The sequence below is a fragment of the Erinaceus europaeus genome, chromosome 17 (assembly GCF_950295315.1).
Source record: "Erinaceus europaeus chromosome 17, mEriEur2.1, whole genome shotgun sequence".
Lineage (NCBI taxonomy): Eukaryota > Metazoa > Chordata > Mammalia > Eulipotyphla > Erinaceidae > Erinaceus > Erinaceus europaeus.
In genome coordinates, this window is record NC_080178.1 from 65,882,019 (window position 1) to 65,905,751 (window position 23,733).

Below are 23,733 nucleotides of genomic sequence, written 5' to 3' on the forward strand. Positions count from 1 at the left end.
AATACTGGGAAGATGGTGTCAGAGATGAGAATAGAACTAGAGAGCTGGATAGGGCAGAGAATAGCTCCCAAACTTGAGGAAAGTATATAAATACAATCGACTAATTATCTCAATGATCTAACCCAGGGCCCATATATATTCACATTTAGCACAGCAGCCTGTGTGACCTCTGCATCCCTATCAGTTTGAGCTTCCAGCCCATGGTCACAAACCCTAGATTTTTTTTCCCCTAACTTGAGGCCAGACCCTATAAATCTAATATCAGGTTGGATACAACAAATAACACTCAACACTTTAACAACTGGGAGAAATCTTAAGGTTGTCAGATAAACAAATGCTGGATAAGAGAAAGAGACTGGATCACTTAATAATGGCCTTTTTGGTCAATACAAGGCCACCCCATCTATGTTCTGGGACCCTAGTCATGGAATCTTTGGATTAACCTGTAAAAATATGGGCCAAGATCTCTAGCAGATCCCTCTCTCCACCATCACTGGTCACTTCCATCAGGATCATCATCATAAGCCCTCTTATGGCCCTTGAGGTCCTTGACCTCACTGTATGGCAGCAATAGTAGGTTTGCCCCACTCTCCAAAGGGAGGCTGGGTCATTTTACTTTATGACTCAGGGAAGGAAGAATTGTCCTGAAATAAGGGGGATATTTCTTAACACTCATTTCTCCCAAATTAAAGGAGGATCTCTCTTTTTGGTCAAGTGTCAACCTTGTTTTACTTTGAGAAATACAGTTAACATTTGATTATGTAAATAACAACTCCAAAAATTAGTATTTTAAAAAAGGTTTATTTGTATTGCAGATCTACAGTTCAATTTCTGGTTAGAACAGGATTGTCTATTTCACTGGAGTGGCTGGAAGCATAGGGGTTGAAATAATTTGAAGAAGTGTTCACCCTCTCCTACTGCCATTCCTTTTGTCAAAAAGCAATGATCTTTGTTGGACCTACTGATTTTGGTCTCTCCATGTGGTCTATGATTCCTCTTAACAGTGACTAGGTAAAAAAACAAACAAACAAACAAAAAATCAAACAATTATTTAGTGGAATAGGTTGGCATATAGGGAGATGGAGACAGAGAGATAGGTAAAGCAGAAATGAGACTAGCCAGGGCATCAGTGGAAGTCACATTATCTTTTATGATTTAGTCTCAGATGTCTCAGAAGGTTGTATCAACAACATTTGGTTCACTGGGATAGATGCAAAGTCCTACTCAGTTACAGGGGAGAGAAAAACAGACTCCATTTCTTGATGAAAGAGTGACATAGTACAATTAGTCATACCAGGCTGCAGTGTACCTCCAACACACGCATACACACACACACACACACACACACACACACACACACACACACACACACACACACACACTCACGCTGAGAGTATTGTAAAATCTGCTCTCTATCTCTCTCTCCTCTCTGTGTGTTTGGGAGAGAGAGGGAGAGAGAGAGAGAGAGAGTAGAGAAGAGAAGAGGAGAGGAGAGTGGAGAGAGAGAGAGAGAGAGAGAGAGAGAGAGAGAGATAGTTGGAGGTACACTTGATGAATAAGCAGATAAGGGATACTTTTAAGGAAATAGAACCTCCTGATTAGATAGTTAGCAACAAAAAGCCCGGGTAATTCTATCTCGAATCTGTTTGGTCTTCACACTGTAGACAATGGGGTTCATCAGAGGTGGTACCAGAAGGTACACAAAGCCCATAACCACCTGGACCAGATGAGGGGCTTGCTTCCCAAAGCGGTGGATGACAGACAGGCCAATCATGGGAGTGTAGAATAGGAGAACAGCACAGATATGGGAAACACATGTGTTAAGAGCCTTGAGCCTCTCGGTCCTGGATGCAATAGACAGTACAGTTCTCAGGATCAGGACATAGGAGAAGAGAATGAGCAGGGAGTCTACACCCACTGTGGAGATAATGACAAACATGCCATAGATGCTGTTGGCTTTGATGTCTGCACAGGCCAATTTCATCACTTCCTGGTGGAGACAGTAAGAATGTGAGAGGACTGCAGAGTGACAATAGGGGAATCGCTTGAGCATAAAGGGCAATGGGAAAATGAGGGCTACACTGCGGCCCAGGGAAGCCAGGCCTATCCTGCCAATGACAGTGTTGGTGAGGATGGAAGCATAGTGCAAAGGACGACATATGGCCACAAAACGGTCAAACGCCATTGACAGTAGCACAGAGGACTCCAGAAAGGATAAGCAATGAATGAAAAAGAGCTGGGCAAAGCAGGCATCATGACTAATACCTCGTGCTCCAATCCAAAAGATGGCCAGCACTGTAGGGAGGGTGCAAAGAGAAAGACCCAAGTCAGTCAGAGCCAGCATGGACAGGAAAAGGTACATAGGTTCATGGAGCGAAGGCTCTGTTCTAATTATTACAAGAACTGTGAAATTTCCCAGGATGGAGACTAGATACATGAGGCACAATGGGACAGAGATCCAGATGTGTAGGTGCTCCAGTCCAGGAATGCCACTTAGCAGGAAGCTAGAGGAGGAACTACTGGCATTCTCCAGGAAGTTCATCATGTAAGAACGGCAGCAGGGCATCAAATTCCCTTCAAATTTCTAAGATGAACTGAAGGTATGCTAGTGGATGTACCTATAAAAGAAATGATAACAATCACAATAACAATAATAAATAAATAAAAATGGAAATAGTGGGATTCAGTAAACCTAGAACTAGACAGAAATCACTTTCTTCTGACTCCTGGTTTCTTCTAAAATTTTCTATAGAGGATTTTGTTTGTTGATATGAACAGGAAGGATATAAAAGGATAATAGATACTCCTTCAGTGATCCCCTTCTAAGAGCTATGAGAGTGAGTCAGATGGTAGAAGGAGTTCCTCCACACTTTCACTCTGGCTCTTACCTGTCTGGACTGTATCAACCAGACTCTACTGGCCAGTGCTCTTTTGTTCAGACTCAGCAAGAAGGAGACACACAGGAGAAATAGCAGCATGGGAGGAAAGAGAAAGTTCAGGATTTTTCTCCTGTGGTTCTGGAAGCAATGGATATGCTCTATCATTGAGGTCCACAGTTTTCATTGGGGATTTTTTTATTTAAAGTAACATATCGGGAGTTGGGCGGTAGTGCAGTGGGTTAAGCACACATGGTGCAAAGCACAAGAACCGGCTTAAGTATCCAGGTTCGAGCCCCCGGCTCCCCACCTACAGGAGAGTTGCTTCACAAGCAGTGAAGCAGGTGTCTATCTTTCTCTCCCCCTCTCTGTCTTCCCCTCCTCTCTCCATTTCTCTCTGTCCTATCCAACAATGATTACAACAACAGCAGCAATAATAACTACAACAATAAAAACAAGGGCAACAAAAGGGAAAATAAATAATAAATAAATAAATATAAAAAATAAAATAAAGTTGCATATCTCCTTAGTGACAGTGATTTCTCTCCATATTCTTAAGGCTAAGAGATCACCTATACTATTTGCACTGGCTATGTTTAATGTTAACTGTCTTTTATAAGAAAGCGATTGTCACACTCTGCTTTTTTGACAGGATCCTCACCTACTTCCAAACTTTCTTTTAAATGATCCATTCTCTCCCCTTACTTTGTTTGATATTCCTTCTTATCTCTCTGCTCTTTCTTTTTAATTTATTGCTTTTGTTTAAATTCATTAGTCATTTATAATCCTTAAATGTAGATACAGACAGTTTCTTCTTGTCTTTATGCTATAAAATGTGAATCTGATCCAGGTAACTCATACATGTTACTCAAGTAACAGAACCCTGATAAGAACTGAAAAAACATACAAATGAAGGCCTGTAAAACTATACATGACTAAAAGAGAAAGAAATCTAAGCCCAGGTCCTCACAGGAATTAGTAACTGACATTCCCTAGGAATCTACGAAGTCAAAGGCTATGAAACAAGATGACAGTGACGTCTGATGCACTCTCAGCCTGTCACACCCCTATTACAGAGTCCATAAGATTTCACGGAACAGAAGGAAATGCTACTGAAAGGAGTCATCCTTCCTTAGATAAAGAAATGAAAGGTCAGGAAAGGATACTCACCGGGCAGAGACTGTAGGCTAACATATAACACATGCAGGACTCTTGACTTCAAGAACAGTTATCTTCCATTTCCAATCAATGATCTCACTAGAATACAAACTCAAAGACAGCAAGGGCTTGGCATTTCTGTACCTATGTCTGTATTCATGCGTTTATTGTCACCAGGGTTATTGCTGAGACTTGGTGCCTACGGAACGATGACTCCATTGCTTCTAGAAGCCATTTCTTTTTCTCTTTCTTCCTTTCTATTTATTTATTAAGTAGAGACAGAGAGAAACTGAGAGGGAAAGAGAAAGAGAAACACCTGCAACCCTGCAGGGAGCAGGGGATTGAACCTAGTTAAATAAATAAAATTTATAGAATACATTTTATAATATGCTATAATATGGATGCTTAATCAAGTGTGCAACCCCTTACCATGAAGCCCTTTCTTTCTTTCCTTTTTTGCTTTTCTGAAGCAGAGAGAAATTGGTGGAGGGAGAGAAAGAGAGATGCCTGCAGCACTGCTCCACCACTCATGAAGCTTTCCTCCTGCAGATGGGGAAAATGGACAGGGAATTGAACCCGGGTTGTTATGCATAGAAACATGCATTCGATCACGTATTCAACTGCCTGGTTTTGATTTCTTTCTTTAGAGGAAATGCTTAGAACAGGTGGTTAACAACCTTTTTATGCATGAAGAAGGGTTAAATTTTATTTATTTAACTATTTCTACTTTGATGCATATTTTATCTTCTTAAAAATTCTTTGGGGAGCCGGGCAATGGCACAGTGGGTTAATCGCACATGGCAGAATGCACACGGACCAGCATCAGGATCCTGGTTCGAGCCTCCAGTTCCCTACCTGCAGGGGATTCGCTTCATAGGTGGTGAAGCAAGTCTGCATGTGTCTGTCTTTCTCTCCCCTTCTCTGTCTTCCCCTCCTCTCTCCATTTCTCTCTGTCCTATCCAACTACGACGGAATCATCAACAACAATAATGACAACAATGACGATAAATAAGGGCAGCAAAAGGGAAAAATAAGTAAATGAATAAAGCTTAAAAAGTCCTCTGTATAGTTCTACTAATAATACCACATTGGAAATGAAGTAACTGTGGCTTGGAGGAAGCTATGATTTCTAAGGTCAAAGGATATTAAATGACCAAAATGCATTTTGAAACAAAATTTAATTTTTTTCCTCTGGATCCTGGTTCTATCTAATTATACTTAGTTCTTCCCACACAAATGACAGCTCCCTGTGATCCTGTAGTAGTTAGCACAATATGAAGATATGAACAGGTCTTTAAAAGAAGTGTTGACTCCAGTTAACCAAACACATGTGCTGGAAAAAATAATGGTAAATATATAGCCAGAGGGGACAGACAAGTGACTCTCCAGTACAGCATATTACATATGCCACCATGTGCAAGACACCAGTTTGAGGCCCAGACCAGCACATGGGATTTCTTGGAGGGGAAAGCTTCATGACTGGTGGAGCGGAATTATAGTGTCTCCTCTTCTTTCCTCATCTCTCTACCTCTCACCCTCTGTCTAGAGACCAGTAAGAAATGGTTTCAGTCTTCTAGTCCTATCTTCAACTCTCACACCATTTTTCCCAGACAATACTTTTAGTCCACCTGCATGTTATTTATTGGACTCAGGCAAAAATTACTAAAGTGATGGGTCACATGGAATATACCTAAAATAGACTTCCTAGTTTCCTTCTACACAAAGAACTATAGTTTCATTTGCTCTATTCCTACCTTTGGTTGCTGTTTACTGAACAATCTGCTTTATAACTTACTGCCTATCAGCCACCAAGTTGCAGACACTGCCATGATGCCATCCTGACCTCCCTGGGCATGTGACCAATCTGTCTTGGAATCTTACCTCCCCAGAGCTCTACCTCACTAGAGAAAGACAGAAACAGGCTGGGGGTATGGATCAATCCATGTCCAGTGGAGAAGCAATTACAAAAGCCAGACCTTCTATCTTTAACACCCCATAAAAAACTTTGGTCCATACTTCCAGAGGGATGAGAATAGGGAAGCTTCGAATGAAAGGAACAGGACACAGGACTCTGGTGTCATGGAACTGTACCCATATTATCTTACAGTCTTGTTAGTCATTATTAAGACACTAATTAAAAAAAGAAAGAAATGATTTTTACAGGCACTAAGTCCCATTTATAACCCAGGTGAAAAACAAAGAAATAGATATAGATTTTTTTTTTACTTCTTGCTTCAAATAGCAGTGACATTAATAACCAGTATGGCTAACTCACTATCTGGTTGGAGCTCAGCTTGATTCTTACGTTGTGTTCCTCAGTTTCTGCTTTAACCACCATCAGTGGTCACCATATTATTCATCACGATGAACTTACAGGACTTCTGATAAGTTTAGCTGCCAAAGACAGGAACATTACATGATGGGTAATGACATGACAGGTGCCATGTAGGGCAAAAAAGATGTTGACATGACAATAAAGTTAGTTAATAAAGTAGAATGGATTTATTTGAACATTTATTATTTACCAGACACACTATCCTGGGGACGTAGCACATGTAGTAATAGCATTTAGGTGAAAGAATAGTCTTGCAAATGAGGGGCAGGGGAGTTTGAACATTTGATAATGTACCTAAAATTACACAGCTATTCACTGGCATAAGTGGATGACAAAGTTCCATCTCTGGAACTCCAGTGGCATACTCTGAAAATTTGGAGAATCTACGGTAAATAGTTCAGGCAGTACTTTTCACTTGGGAGAGTCTAGTTAGTATGAATGTGAACTAATGAGTAATAGGTAAATACTATAAGTCTGGGGAGTCAGGTTATAGAGCAGTGGGTTAAGTGCACATTGTCTCAGGCTCCCCACCTGCAGGGGACTCGCTTCACAGGCAGTGAAGCAGGTCTGCAGGTGTCTATGTTTCTCTGCTCCTCTCAGTCGTCCCCTCCTCTCTCCATTTCTCTCTGTCCTATTTAATAATGACTGCATCAATAGCAAGACAATAATAACTACAACAATAAAAAACAAGAGCAACAAAAGGGAATAACCAAGTAAATATAAAAAAAAATACTACAAGTCTTTGGTGCCTGCCTTTATTTTGCTATCAGCCCAAGATAGACTATCATTGGAATTAGAGCTCGACATTAAGGGAGCTGGCCAAATCAAAGAGAAAGAATTTGAAGTTAAAGGAGAGGTTTCAGACATGAAAAAGATGCAGAATGCTGAAGATCATATTAAGTCTATATTAACTGTATTTAAGATCAAGTTTAACCCGATTACCAAAGAAGTTTTAGTAAGAGGACTATTTAAATGCTTCTCACTTAAAGGTCTTCAGAGTATCCAACTGTCACATTTGGTGATTTTTACAGTGTCTCTCACTACTACACAAAACAGTTGTCTAGGGTAGAAATGGCTGGGAATTGATTTAACAAACGGCCCTTCTCAGGGACAAGGAAGTACACAGGACTTGTATCCCAGGTTCATTCAGTTTTTATTCTTGGCAGCACCAGTAGATGGAGATGAGCAATACTCTGGTGAAAAATAAACTCAGACATGGCCTTTCTGCCTTCAGTGACTTTACTTGAAGAGCACTTCATAGAGGGACTAGAGCAACTTTAATGACTGTTTCTAATGGTCATTCAGAAACAAATTCTCTTTTTATATTATTAAAAAGCTTTTCTCCCACAGAAAACCCCCCCCCTCTCTTACTGCCTCTTGGAAATCATTCTTGATTCTGCTAATCTTGTTACTGAAGTTGAGGGGATGGCTCCTGAGCCCAGGTAACTGAAGATATTTCATACCTGAAGTTTCTTGTCTCTCTGGATCTATACAATATTCCTACATAGGACAACTCTCTGAATATGTAACCAGGATGTGAACAAATGTAACACACTGTTGCTGTCTCTTTTCTTTTTTTAAATTTTTTTCTTTTTATTTATTTTCCCTTTTGTTGCCCTTGTTTTTATTGTTGTTTTAGTTGTTAATGTTGTCGTTGTTAGATAGGACAGAGAGAAATGGAGAGAGGAGGCGAAGACAGAGAGGGAGAGAGAAAGAGAGACACCTGCAGATCTGCTTCACCGCCTGTGAAGCGACTCTCCTGCAGGGCTTGAACCGGGATCCTTATGCCCGTCTGTGCTTTGCGCCACGTGCGCTTAACCCACTGCGCTCCGCCTGACTCCCGCTGTCTCTTTTCTTAACATCAGAACTAGGATCCCTTAAGATAAGCACATTCTGTCGCAACAGTCACTCCCTAGTGCAGGGCACCACCCACAGCCTTTCTTGTGTCTTAAAGTTTCCATCCTCACTCTGAAACTCAGGGTGAGTCTTTTGGAACCTCTAATTTTCCCCAAAATGCAACACCAAACACCTGCTTACTTTGCTGACTCTTCACACTGCAAGGCTAGACCAGAGGTCCCCAGACTTACGACCTGGAAGGAAAAAAATAGCTGAAACTGAAGGCAGAGAGAGTAGAGGGTATCCACTTAACTCCCTGCTTTTTAAAATGAAATTGCCTGAGGTCCCCTTCGAGATTCTTTCAAGGATTTTTAAATCAAGTCCCTACTAGGATTAACTCCTTGGACCTAATTGTCTCAGACCCTGGGGGCAAGAGAAAAAGGAAATGAGATTTTTTTCTCTAGAGATGCCAGGATGGGAAGCCCAGAGGATGCCACTTGTTGCTACTGTGGTAGTGCTAATTCCTACACTTTTACTACAAGAATAATAACCCTATTGGATCCTCTTGACACTTCCTTCACTCAATGACTCCATCTTTCTCTTCTTGCCTCTGATCCATTTGGAACTTAATTCTTTGTTTCTGGACATCAAATAACTAGTTATGGAAATTAATCTCTATGGACCAAACTGTCCTCTTCAAAAGGAAGTTAAACCTGAAAAGGAGTTTTCTGGGCTTATACAGAGATTAAAAAAAAAAGTGAATCATTTACTTTGGACTCTGAAAGATGATGGGGACTATATGTTAAAAAGAGGAGTAGGGAACCACTCCAGTTCTTTCATTACCCAGTTAATTCATTTGTCGTTTATTGAACATCTTTTGGGAGTATACAATTGTAATTACTAATAAATGTCCCAGAATCCCCAACACAATCAATCACAAGAGGTTATTCCAGTTCATTTGATCCACTTCATTTGGTTTGCTCTCTCCAGTGGCCCCATCTCATTAATAGTTGGTCAGGGGGAGTCGGGCGGTAGTGCAGAGGGTTAAGCGCAGGTGGCGCAAGGACCAGCAAAAGGATCCTGGTTCGAGCCCCCGGCTCCTCACCTGCAGGGGAGTCGCTTCACAAGTGGTGATGCAGGTCTGCAGGTGTCTTTCTCTCTCTCTCTCTGTCTTCCCCTCCTCTCTCCATTTCTTTCTGTCCGATCCAACAACAACAATAATAACTACAACAATAAAATAATAAAGGCAACACAAGGGAATAAATAGATAAATATTTTTTAAAAATAGTTGGTCAGGTACATTGTAGATTTTCTGAGTGTTGTGAATAAAGATTAAGAAAACAGTCGTAGTCTCCAGGAAAATCAGGAGTCAATCAATGCTTATTAAGATGAAGATTTCTGGGCCTTATCTTGAAGTACAGAAACAGAAGTTACACAGAAACAGAAGTTAACATATGTGGTAGCAACATACATTTTAAAATTTATTTAACAATTCTTTTATAGATAAATAAGATCTCTCCCCTCCACCAAAAATAATGTTGAATTACAAACTCTCAGTCCAAACACTGGAGAAAGTTAGTACTACTTTGTCAGAAAATAACTTTTAATATATATTGTGAAGAGCGAAAAGGGAGAGACAAAATAGAGACGTAGATGGACTGAATTAATCTTTCAACAGGTTATAAGGGAAGGAACATAGAGTTTGAGCATATTATAAGAAGGCAATGCTGTTTTTACTAAATTTTAGCGGTATATGTCTCTGTAAGGAAATAATATGATACATTACAATAGTTCATATCATCTAGATCAGAATAAAGTGAGGAAAAGAAACATAACAGGGCTGTATCTGAATATAAAAAAATTTAGGGACCAGGTGATGGTACACCGGGTTGAGCACAGACGTTATAATGCACAAGAACCCAGGTTTGAGTCCCTGGTCCCCACCTGCATGGGGAAAATTTTGTGAGTGGTGAAGCTGTGCTGCAGGTGTCTCTCTGTCTCTATCCTTCCCTATCTCCCCATTCCCTCTCAATTTCTTACTGTATCTATCAAATAAATAATGATAATAAAACAACTAAAAAAACCAATGTAGCAATGTACATGATGGTGCTTCATCGAGGAAAGACAGAACTAAGAGAGATAAAAAGAACTGAAATGGGATATGATAGGAATAGACCAAGACAAACTTATAGTCAAATTAATTTTCCAGTATAGTTTTCAGTTGTTCTTATATCTATATATCTATACATATACATATCATATATATGTTTTTCTTTTTTAAATTTTTGTTTTATTTATTTAAAAAAGGAGACATTAACAAAACAATAGGATAAGAGGGGCACAATTACACACAGTTCCCACCACCAGAACTCTGTATCCCATCCCCTCCCCTGATAGCTTTCCTATTCTTTATCCCTCTGGGAGTATGGACCCAAGGTCATTGTAGGATGCAGAAGGTGGAAGGTCTGACTTCTGTAACAGCTTCCCCGCTGAACATGGACATTGACTGGTGGATCCATACTCCTAGCCTGTCTCTCTCTTTCCCTGATAGGGTGGTGCTGTGGGGAAGTGGAGCTCCAGGACATATTGGTGGGGTTATTATAAATGTAAGTTGCTTTAAAGTGATCAAAGTCAAAAATCAATCTACCTCAAATTATAAAATACATATAAATTATTTTAAAATGTATCCAGAAATTAATGAAAGGATATACAGAATATTCTAATTTTATGTATTAATAATAGTTAGCAGAAATATACACAAATATAATTAATTTTCTAAAGAAAAGGACAAGATACTTTATATAAAATAACAAGTGATCTAAAAATTATGTGATTTCTTTTAAGACTAAATATTTTTGTATGATGCTGTCAGAAAAACACGATATATTTCCTATGGAAAAATAAGAGACACCCCCGGCTCCCCACCTGCAGGGGGGTCATTTCACAGGCAGTGAAGCAGGTCTGCAGGTGTCTATCTTCCTCTCCCCCTCTGATTCCCCTTCTCGCTCCATTTCTGTCTGGCTTATTGAACTGCAATGACAACAACAATGATAAACAACAGGGGCAACAAAAGGGAAAAACAAAAAACAAACAAACAAAAAAACAGCCTCCAGGAGCAGCGGATTAGTAGTGCAGGCACCGAGCCCCAGTTATAACCCTGAAGGAAACAAAAGAAAGAAAGAAAAGAGACAAACAAATGTTTGATCTATATCAGATCATTCCAAGTTTAATTCTGTTTACATTTCAGTAAGTGTTATCTTTGCTGAGGATGAACAAAATGTTAAACACTGTTAGCTCATAATATTAACATACTAAATATGTTCCAAATTAGTCTATCTTATATAATTCTACAAAGTATCAAATGAGATGGAAATGTAGGTTAATGTAAAGAAAGATGACTAAGTGAATGATGCAAAAGGCTATTATTTTGTGTTTAGAGAAATCTATTATTCAATCAATGTAAAAGAAATTACCTTTTCATAGTTTGGTTTGAGATTTGGTACATTAGATTACAGAGGGAAAAATACATCATTAATCTAGAATGAGAACCCTTGAATTAAAAGATTGAACACATTAGGATCAAATGTAGTATGAAGGAAAATGAAAAGGATAAATGGAAAATGACAGTGAAAAGCATATAAGTAGAAATACTGCACATGATTTGATTAGAAGAGCACATATGTTTTGTTATGAACCCAAAAGTAAAGATTCTCTTATGGGTATGACATGGCAAATATGAATAATAAACAGTTTTGAAATAATTCTGTTTTAAATGTCATTTTTTAAATTTATTTTCCCTTTTGTTGCCCTTGTGGTCTTTTTTATTGTTGTTGTAGTTATTATTGCTGTTATTGATGCTGTTGTTGTTAGATAGGAGTGAGAGAAATGGAGAGAGGAGGGGAAGACAGAGGGGAGAGAGAAAGATAGACACCTGCAGACCTATTTCATCGATTGTGAAGCTATCCCCCTGCAGGTGGGGAGCCTGGGGCTTGAACCTGGATCCTTACCCTGGTCCTTGCTTCATGCCATGTGCCCAAGTCCCTTGAAACGTCATTTTAATGAGTCTTACATATTGATCTGACACTCCATCTCTCACTGAGGAATGCAAACCAGTGAAATTTTTCAAGACCACCACAAAATACAAACTCAACAAGACTAGACATCTGTAAAACATCTGATTCACTGACATATTTCTTTGAATTATAGTTATCCATGGTCTACTGTCAAAACAAAATGAATATAAATTAAGTGAAAAGAAAATGAATACATGAATATGTGAATTAATTACTGAAGTAGGAAAGGTGATTAATTTCCAAAGTTGCATTATTCTAAAACAGAAAAGCTCAGTATAATTGGCCATTTTCCCCAGTAAAAGAAGCACTTTAATGATAATTAGTGTTCAGATGAAGACACAGAGGAGCCACAAAGTTCCTTTCCAAGATAGTTCATGAGTTTATTTATTTATTTATTTACAAAAGGAGATATTAACAAAACCATAGGATAGGAGGGGTACAACTCCACACAATTCCTGAGAGGAAAAATTAATTGTATGTCTCAAATTTTTAAAGCACAGACTGAGTTCATGAGTTTTTTTTTCTTTTTTTGAATTTCTTTATTGGGGGATTAATATTCTACAGTCTACAGTAAATATAATAGTTCGTACATGCATAACATTTCTCAGTTTTCCGCATAACAATATAACCTCCACTAGGTCCTCTGTCATCCTTTTCCAGGACCTGTAGTCTCCTTCCCACCCATCCCAGAGTCTTTAACTTTCGTGCAACACACCAGTAAAATAGTTGTTGTTTCTCCTCATCTTCACCAATACCTATTATTTCCTGTCTTGTTGATGCAACCCATTCATACAGGTTTGAAATGGGATTTCAATTTGGCTTTATAATTTTTATGTGTCTAATGATAAGTGAAATGGAAAGTTTTTAAATATGTCTTTTTCTGAGTTCATGAGTTTTTGACTTGAGCTAGAAAGAAGTACCACAAGCTTTAGAACCCTTCTGCATCTAAAAACAAATCTAACTGTATCAAGAATTGGCAATAACAGATTAGTTCCAGGAGATACTCACTAAGAAAGAACACAGCAGTCTTCTCTGATAAAGCAAAATCCTTAATTAAGAATAGGGAGGGAGTATTATTTCTGAGTAAAAACGTAGAGCACCCGCTCTCTTATTTGTTTGGTCCTTACACCATAAATGATAGGGTTGAGTGAAGGTGGAATAACCAGGTAGAGATTGGCAACAAGGATGTGGATGTAGCGAGGTATGCTGTGTCCAAATCGGTGAGTGAGGAAAGAGAAGACTGAGGGGATGTAGAAAACACAGATGACGCCAACGTGAGAGCCACATGTGCTCAGGGATTTTAGGCGCGCCTCCTGGGATGGGAGGCGAAAGACAGCGCAGAGAATGTAGACATAGGAGATGCCGATAAGGATGAGGTTCAGGACAAAAAACGAAACCACGAAGAGTCCATAGATAGCATTGACACGGATGTTTCCACAGGACAGCTTAGCAATGCCCATGTGCTCACAGTAGGAGTGAGCTATTATATGAGCCTGACAGAAGGGTAGTCGGTAGATTAGGTAGACCATGGGAAGTGTAAGGAGGATGGGCCTGATAACAATACATGTGCTGATGGCCATCAGCACCCTTGATGTCAGGATGGTTGTGTAGTGGAGTGGAGCGCAGATGGCTACGTAGCGGTCAAAGGCCATGGCCAGTAAGACCTCTGCTTCCATGCCAGTAAAAGTATGGATCAGAAACATCTGGATCACACATGCTCCAAACTTAATCTCATGAGCATCAAACCAGAAGATGCCTAGCATGCGAGGCACAGAAGTGGTAGAGAGGGCCAAATCGATGGTTGACAGGATGGCCAGAAAGTAGAACATGGGCTCCCGGAGGCTCTGATCCATCTTGATGACCATTAGAATTGTGGCGTTGCCCAGTAAGGCCACCAGGTACACAGAGCAGAAGGGTAGAGAGATCCAGCCGTGGACCTCTTCCAGACCTGGAATTCCAATGAGGAAAAAGGTGGCTGGGTGAAAAATACTGCTGTTGTGATAAAACATCCTTTCAGAGGTCAAAAGAAGTGAAGCTGTTCCTTCTGTAAGAGGAAATGTAGGAGACAGAATAGAAAGAAAGACAAAGAGAAATCAGAAGTTTCAGGGTGCATCTATTGGTTTTAGCATAGAGTTCATGTCTTCTATCCTATAAAAGTAGGTTTGATAAAAATGATAAAGTGAAATCCGTTAATGCAGATATTTCAGATGTCACGACATGGTCATATTCAGAGATTATATTCTGCCTGGTGATTAAGCTATCATTCTAGAGGCTTAATATTGCAGCAAGATCAATGTAACTTTCTTTCTTTATTATTAACAATGATCGACAATTCAATAGGATAAGAGGGGTATTGTGTTCCATACAATTCCCACCTCCAGAGTACCATATTCCATCCCCTCCATTATAAGTTTCCCTATTCTTTTTTCCCTCTGGAAGTATGGACCCAGGGCCATTATGGGGTGCAGTGGGTGGAAGGTCTGGCTTCTGTAATTGCTTCTCCTCTGGACATGGTCGCCAGTGCAACTTTCTCTATTAGAGCTTGTCATTCAATGTGAATATGCACTGGTTGTGACTGCACTCTGGGAAAGTCACTGCTTACTGACACTGGAAGCAATTTGTTGCCAAGTCAGCACATTGAGAATATAATCCAAAATGTCCTTTTAAAAATGTCATTTTAAATACTTTATTTATTATTGGATAAAAACAGAGAGAAATCAAGAGGGGAGAATAAGATAGGGAGAGAGCCAGAGAGACTCCTGCAGCCCTGCTTCAATACTTATGAAGCTCTCCCCTTGCACCTGGGAACGAAGGGCTTGAACCCAGATCCTTACACACTGTAATGTGAGCTCTCATTTACGTGCTTCACCACTCAACCCCAGTCCAAAATGTTTCAATGTAATTGATAATCGCTCCTCATATACTGATACTGAGATGTGCAAACTCTGGCCCAATCCTAGAGATATCCCACAGAAACAAAATAAGATTAGAGAAAAAGGCAAAAAGCAATGTCAGCTCTTCTCATACATGCACTGAACCCTTGAGATGGCTGACCAAAGCAGAGAGATCTGTTGTTAATTACTTATGCATTGTGCAGGAAAGGAAAAAGGAGTGTTACCTATTTCTTTAAAATTTTTTTTTATTATCTTTATTTATTTATTGGATAGAGACAGCCAGAAATCAAGAGGAAAGGGGGGAAGATAGAGAGGAAGAGAAGCAGAGAGACACCTGCAGCACTGCTTCACCACTCGCAAAGCTTTCCCCTTGCAGGTGTGGACTGGTGACTCAAACCTGGGTCCTTGCACATTGTACCATGTGTGCTCAACCAGGTGCGCCACCACCAGGCCCCATGTTACCTATTTCTGTATGAACATTCATGTCCACTAGCCACAGCACACCAGTGCTCTCAGAGCACCATTTAATCTTTTGTGGGCTCATTTTACCATTCTGGAACCAACACATGCTTGATTATTCCCTCTACCTATTCAAGACACTTCATACTTGTGTAGGAGACCCTGAAGTGTCAGATGGTTTGGATACTAAATAAGTTGTTCATCATATGTCTCTGAGAGATCTGTGCGATTACAGTGAAACTATTCCTTTATATAAAAAAATAAAGAAAATAAAGAGAGAGAGTTAAGTAATAATGTCTTCAAAATGTTAGCAAAAGAAAACCACAAGGCAAAGAAACTTACCCTATGGTATGTGGGTATAGCAGTTGCATTAAATGTAAATTAATTATTATTTTTGCCATTGTCAGAACTCCAGCATATTTCTTTTCTTTTTTCACAGTATAGAAAGCATACCAGGAATTGGAAGGTGGCGGCAACCTAATTGAGAGCACATGTTACAATGCCCAAGCACCCAGGTTCGAGCCCCAGCTCCCCACCTGCAGGGTGAAAGCTTTGTGAGTGGTCAAGAAGTACTGCACGTATCTCTCTGTCTCCCTTCCTCCATCAACCCCTTCCCTCTTGATTTCTGGCTGTCTCTATCCAATAAATAATGATGAAAAAACAATTTCAAATATTTTAAAAAATAGAAAGCACACCAAAATGAAAAAAAAAAACTATTTTGTGAGTCCACTCTAAGAAAGAGAGAGAGAGAGAGAGAGAGAGAGAGAGAGAGACTGTATGTAGTAGCTCTTGTTTGTACCCTAAACAAACATACATACCCTGGTCAGTTACAATGGTTGGCTAATAGATGATCAAAGTTATGGGTATAGAGAGTTCCCGTTGTTTATGCTGGACTAACACTACAAATCCACCCTCAAAAACAGGTCTTCTCTGGATTTGCATCTTCCCATTGCCACAAAAATGCATTTCATCCACTGTAATACACAGGGTGTTAGTAAATTATTTGGATCTGAAAGGTCTCAAAGATAATCTTACTGGGACCAGGCAGTGATGCACCCTGTTAACTCAACACATCAACTTGTGCAAAGACCCAGTTTCCAACCCCCGATCCTCAGCTGCAGGCAGGACACTTCACAAGTGTTGAAGCAGGTGCGCAGAAGTCTCTCTTTCTCTCCCCCTATCTCCCCCTCCACTGTCAGTTTCTCTCTATTCTGCCAAAAGTAAATAATATAAAATAAATAAGAGGGGCCAGCCAGTGGCGCACCTGGTTAAACACACACATTACAGTACACAAAGACCCAGGTTCAAGTCCTTGGTCTCTACCTGCAGGGGGAAAACTTCACAAGTGGTGAAACAAGATTGCAGGTGTTTCTTTGTCTCTCTCCCCCTCCCTCTTCCCCTTTCAATTTCTCTGTATCTATCCAATAATAAACAAAAATATTTTAAAGAAAAAAAAAGATGATCATATCACCATTTAAAAACATTTTTTCCTCTGTCTGATGCAGGTGGGCCACTTGGTGTACTTCTCAGTCTGCTCTTGTCATCTGCTCCTCCATCTTTTTGTCACAGCCATTCACTGGATGTCAACAGCTGATTCACCTCTGTTATCCATAGGAATCCAGTGTCCGCACAGTATCATGTAGCAAAACATTTATTCTTTTTCCTGAGCAGCAAATGAAAGACACATTTATATTTGATGTCTAGCACTTAGGAGCTATGTCTGAAAAGACATTTCATTTTAATACCCAACATTACACAGAGCTCTGGGACACAGTCCTCAGAGATTGTTCACAAAGTACTACATCATACTCCAGAAACATAAAACCCCAGGAGAGAGCAGATAAATAGACATTAAAAACTGAAGTTGGGAGGTGGGCGGTACCTTAGTGGCCTTAGTGCACATGGCTAAAAGCTCAAGGACAGGTGGAAGGATCCTGGTTGGAGCCCCTGGCTCCCCACCTGCAGGGGAGTTGCTTCACAAGTGGTGAAGCAGGTCTGTATGTGTCAATCTTTCTCTCCTCCTCTCTGTCTTCCCCTCCTCTCTCCATTTCTCTCTGTCCTATCCAACAACGAAGACAGACAACAATAATAATTACAACAATAAAGCAACAAAAGCTGGTTAAAACTGCTTAAAGCAAAAAGTTGATTTAATTTATAAATGTGAAAGAAAGATATGTCTCCTCACATGAATGTGATTTCATGGCCCTTTTCTTCAGTTTATTTACCATCTACCTGTTTGTATAAAACAAGAGTCAACCTTTGCTTTCTTTCTTCACTATTCAGCTTCACTGACAGCTATAGCTGATGTTATGTTACTGCTCTGAGGTTCCCTGATTAACACTAAGAACACAAAACTATGACACTTTCTCAATACGCCTTTATTGTTCACTATCAGACCACCTCAATTGAATATATACAAATTTTAAACATTCTGTTAATATAAGTGCCTAAATACCAAGTTTGTTGTGTAATGTCAGCCTTTATCACATACCTGCTGTGACGCTTTGGGTTACTGCCATAGCATGTCTGTGACTTAGTCCTTTAAATATAAAATGGGAGTCATCGTAGTGGCATGCTCACTTCATAGATTTATGATAGTAATTAAAGGTTCAGAGCCATTTAGGACAGTGTGACAGCAAGTAGTCAATTATAGTTAAATATTATTAATTTGAACTTTTTTTCACAAGAAGAGTTTAATAGATATTATTTAAATAAAGCATATTGAGGAACTAATTTCATCCTAGGAGACATCTGGTGCCAATCATTCCCAATTCTCTATTTTTTTTCTTTTGAACTCTCTAATGATTAAATATTTCACTTTCTTATTTTAGAATCAATCAGATATGTATAATGTAAGTATCAGTATATTATGCATTCTTTTAATTTTTTCTTCACAACAATTGTATTCTAACCAGTTTGAAGGTCACTAAAAGTAAATAAGTAAATAAATAAATAAATAAATAAAATCAGCTTTTTTCGTTACTTGCAGGGCAGGGGTAGATAGCATAATGGTTATGTAAAAATACTTTCATGCCTGGGGCTTCAAAGATCCAGGTTCAATGCCATGCACCACCATAAGCCAGATCTGAGCAGTGCTCTATGGAAAAAAAAATCAAAATAGATAAACTTTAACAATAAGTCAGCAGGGTCCAGGTGGTCGGTTGCATTTGGTTGAGCACATGTTACAATATTCAAGGACCAGGTTTGAGTGCCTAGTCCACACCTGCAAGGGGAAAACTTTGCAAGTGGTAAAGCCGTGCTACAGGTATCTTTCCTTCTATCTACATATCTCCTCCCTCTCAATTTCTGGTTGTTTCTATACAATAAATAAATAAAGATAATAAAAAATAAAAATAATAAGTTACCTGCATAGAGATTTAGGAAATACCAAGTGAATCAATAATAGAGAGAAGAGGTAAGTAATTAAAACAGACTTAGAAAGGGTATTTTGGTTATACAAATTGGAGTTGGACCTCAAAATTCTCTCCTCTATTACACATTCACTAAATCTAGACTCTGCCAAGCTACTGGTGTGGGGGAAATAAGCTTCAGTGAGGAACTGGAACACTATCTTTGTCTTTTCCCACCCGAGGTAAAGTGTTTGTTTCAGAGCCAGACTTCACCATGTAGGATTTCTTGAGTTTGAAGAATTCCTTATGTCTTTTTACTCACTGGCCACCTTCTATACTCATCTGTGGCTTAGTGAGTTTCTGAAGAAATCTTGGTTGTATTTCATTGAATTTTTGGTGATTGTTTTCCCTATTTCATCAGGAGAACCATATGAAAAGGGTCCTATTCCATAGCCATACCTCTGGACCACTAGAAGCATAGATTTTCTCCTGAGTCACAGTGCTTAATAAGTGCCCTTGATGTCAATATAGGGTCTCCCTGCTGCTATTCCAGACTCTGAGGGGGCAACAGCCAGGGAGACTCAATCCTGAGATTCTCAAACAGACATGATGGGTCTAGAACTTGAATAAATTCCTCTCCCCAATATTACCAATACAAACAATATCTATCAGGAACAACACAATAGGCCCCTCTGTGGGCCCCCATAGGACCTTGCCATCATCTTGGATCAACAATGATAGAGAATGTTCCATCCTCTGAAGAGAGGCTGGACAACAGACTCTATGCTACACCTGAGGAAGATGGGTCCTGAAATTGGGGCAGCTTGGAACAGAATGTGAGCTCAGATCTATAGGGATGCAGAGGTCACATAGGATCCTAAGCTGAGTATAGGTCCCAGATCAGTTCAAATTGAATAAGGAAATGGGTAAAGAGATATGAGAAAGACATTTATAAAAAGAAAAATACAAGAGGCCGGGTGGTAGCGCCCCTGGTTGAACGCGCATGTTACAATGTGCAAGGACCCCAGTTTGAGGCCCTGGAGAAAGCATTACAAGGTGTGAAGGAGGGCTGCAGGTAGGTATCTTTCTGTCTATCTTCCTCTCTACTTCCTCCTCTGCTCTCAATTTATGACTGTCTCTATGCAATAAATAAAGGTAATAAAAAACAAAATAAAACAAAAAAAATTGATGGGGCTTACAGTCAACAATATTTGTACACCTTTCCCATACTTGGGAGCTACTCTCTTCCTGATACAGCTTTCTGGTCCTTCTGCCAGACATGAGATCACCTCCCCAGACAATAACTTGGATCCACCTGCATATCAGATTTCAGGCTCGGTGGGGGTGGGGGTGGGGAAACTAGTATAGTCATGGGCCCTTTGGAATATAACTAAAATATGCCTACTAGCTATCTTGAAAATGGATGGCACCCCCCCCACACTCTTCATCTGCACTACTCCAGCCTTTAGGTTCATGATTAGCCAACAGCATGTTACTTTCTTTTCAGCCACCATATTCCAGATGCTAGCATGATGCCAACCAGACTTCCCTGGACAGACAACCCCACCAATGTGTCCTGGAGCCCCTCTTCCTCAGAACCCCACCCCACTAAGGAAAGAGAGAGGCAGGCTGGGAGTATGGATCAACCTTTCAACGCCCATGTTCAGTGGGGAAACAATTACAGAAGCCACACCTTTCACCTTCTGCACCCCATAATTACTCTGGGTCCATACTCCCACAGGGATAAAGACTAGGAAAGCTTTTGAGGAGGGTATAGGATACTGAGTTCTGATGGTGGTAATATGTATGGAGTTGTACCCCTCCTTTTTATAGATAATTTTAAAAAAGAGTAACTCTCAAACATTTTAGAGTACAAAATGTGAAAATATTCTTGCAGCATTTGTTTCAAATCTGTGAAATAGAATATTCTGTACCAGAATATCTTGTCTTTGTGGAAAATTGTATCATTTATTTTTACCATCTGTAGTGGAGGTTTGTTTTACTACACAGATTTTTTTCCTTTAATTGGAAGATTAATGGTTTATGCTCAACAATATAATACAGTAGTTTGTACATGTGTAACATTTCTAAGTTTTCAGCATAACACTCTAATCCTCCACCTAGGTTCTTCTCCAAATCATGTCCCAGGGCCTGAACACTAACCCCACTCAAGATTCCTTTACTTTTTGTTCACTACACCAACTCTAGTTCAAGTTCTGTTTTGACTACACATAATTTTTGATGTGTAAACTGAATGTTAATGACACCAGTGTCATACATGAACTCAGTTTAAGCTTAGTTAGAGAATCTTCATTCTCCATTTTTATAATTTCTGAATATTGTATTTGCTTTTATTCTGATTTCTGTGTTAAGTAATTAATTTGTGGAGCAAATATATTATATATTAATGTTTCATGGGGAAAAGCTAAATATTCCTTGCTTGTTAGAAAATATTTTATTCAAAACTTCTAAATAGGCTCTCTGCTTTGTTTTAAAAACCATACAATAAACAATAGCTGTGTTCTAGCCACCTTGAATGAACTAACAAAACAGCAAAAACAGCTCTTAAGGTTTCTTGCACATCAATTTAGGAAATATCAGACACAATACTGTCAGAGCTACCATAGTGATATGAAATGTAGGAAAGTTCCAATAAGGAACAGATAACCCAATATGCATATCTTATATGAATATTCTGAAATGTATTGGCAATATTTGAAAATAAAATTAAATAAGAGTTCATTGTTTTTTATGTAGTTTCATTTTTTCTTATACATGTGAGGCTAATATCTCCAAATATACCTGATAATACTGGAGGGCACAAACAATTTTAACAGTTTATTGAAGTATTGGTAAATCTGGAAACATAGATGCACACAAAGAATATACAGTTGATACCAAGTCAATCACTGAGCATTTTGGCATCAGTGTTATTAGTTAGTAGATTAGAGCTTATGAATGCTTATTCCACAGTGAACATTAAAAAATCAATTACATTAAAATGCTCCCTAACCATAAGACTGTGGTAATGCTGAAGATATATATATTCACAGAGCTTGTGGGTAGGTAGTATCAAGAAAGGAGATGGGAAATATTGATTAAAATGTGATCTAACCAAACCTAACTCTCAAGGCTTTTACAATAATATGGCATTGCTTCTTAATTAAATTAATAAATTAATGTTTTGTGTATTTACTGGATATATGCAACACTTCCTTGCATTCAGTCTCAATTGAATCTGACTGTCACTTTTGCTCACAGATGCTCATTAAGAGACACGTGAACTAGACTTAGAGGACAGCTGAATTTCCCATCAACCTTGCTTCACACATAATTTGGACAGGATAAGATTTCGAATCTGTTGACTCTTCACACAGTACACAATGGGATTCATTAGAGGAGGGACAAGAAGGAAGACCTTAAGGACTAGAGAAACACTTTTGGCAAAGCGGTAAATGAGAGCCAACGTGATTACAGGCACGTAGAAGACGAGTACTGCGCAGAGGTGGGAGATGCACGTGTGGAAGACTCTGAGACGGCCCTTGTGTGAGGCAATGCCAACAACAGTCTTCAGGATCAGCATGTAGGACACAGAAATGCACAGCAAGTCTAGCTAGACTCCTAATTTCCATATGCCAGTTAGAGTGAATAGTGGGATGATAACTCCTTAAAAATTTCTTGATGTGTTTGTGTGGGTCTTTCCAGGTGAAATTAGCATTTGGATTTTCTACTGACCTCAGTCAATTTAGTGTCTCAACAGAACAAAAATCAGAGAACTGAGGAATCCTGGACTTGCTTGATTTCTTCAGTTAGGCTGCATGCCTTGATATTCTGATAATCTATAGACAGATTTCTACTAATAAACATAGTGACTTGAGTGTTATCCAGATTTGTTAAATTTTAGATTAGCTTTCCTGATTTTTATTTTATGAAAGTTTTAAGCTTCATACATTTGTTGCTTTCTTATGAACAACAACAACAACAACAAAAAACAACCTTTTCCTTCTAGAAGTATTTTTTCTCTCCTAAACAGAAAATCTAAAAAGATGCATTAAATATTTACATAATAATGGCAAGAGTATAGGTAAACATCATAGACTTAGAGCTGTCTTGAAATATAAATTCACTAAAACTGAGGAATTGAAAATGGCATAATAAATAGCTTACTAAATTGTAGACTTGATTACTCAATCATTTATTGAATATTCATTGCTGTTTCTTCAAAAAAAGAGTTGATTCTGCTAAGAATGGCTTAACTGGGGTTTAAAGACTCTGGTATGTCAAAACAGATATGAAACAAAACTATGTTTATAGAGAAATATTAGGAGTTTCTATTATGATTTACATCTAGTACCTCAAAAAAAATTATCATTGGTAGCATTTAATTCAAAATGTAATGTTAATATTACTTATTCTCACAAATTTAAAACATAAAGGGAAGAAAATTGTGTTTCAGAGTCTCTTTTTTTATGTTTTTATTTTATCTATTTATTTTTTTACTTAAGAAAGGATAAATTAACAAAGCCATAGGGTAGGAGGGGTACAACTCCACACAATTCCCACCACCCAATCTCCATATCCCACCCCCTCCCCTGATAGCTTTCCCACTCTTTATCCCTCTGGGAGCATGGACCCAGGGTCATTGTGGGTTGTAGAAGGTGGAAGGTCTGGCTTCTGTAATTGCTTCCCCGCTGAACATGGGTGTTGACTGGTCGGTCCATACTCCCAGTCTGCCTCTCTCTTTCCCTAGTA

At 39.1% G+C, this 23,733-nt stretch overlaps 2 protein-coding genes across 2 annotated transcripts; both read right to left on the reverse strand.

The window, feature by feature from the left end:
* Positions 1-1,606: 1,606 nt before the first annotated feature.
* On the reverse strand, positions 1,607-2,542 carry LOC103122788 (olfactory receptor 51G2). Its single transcript, XM_007533406.2, has one exon. The coding sequence runs from the start codon at positions 2,540-2,542 to the stop codon at positions 1,607-1,609; it is 936 nt and encodes a 311-aa protein (XP_007533468.1).
* A 10,809-nt stretch (positions 2,543-13,351) lies between these two features.
* On the reverse strand, positions 13,352-14,287 carry LOC103122789 (olfactory receptor 52J3). The gene has a single exon (XM_007533408.2). It carries the CDS (start codon positions 14,285-14,287, stop codon positions 13,352-13,354), a length of 936 nt encoding a protein of 311 aa, XP_007533470.1.
* Between the last annotated feature and the right edge of the window lie 9,446 nt (positions 14,288-23,733).

Excerpts from the sequence above, each read along its gene's own strand:
- LOC103122788 (XM_007533406.2), bottom strand. The coding sequence starts at position 2,542 with ATGAACTTCCTGGAGAATGCCAGTAGTTCCTCCTCTAGCTTCCTGCTA.
- LOC103122789 (XM_007533408.2), bottom strand. The coding sequence starts at position 14,287 with ATGTTTTATCACAACAGCAGTATTTTTCACCCAGCCACCTTTTTCCTC.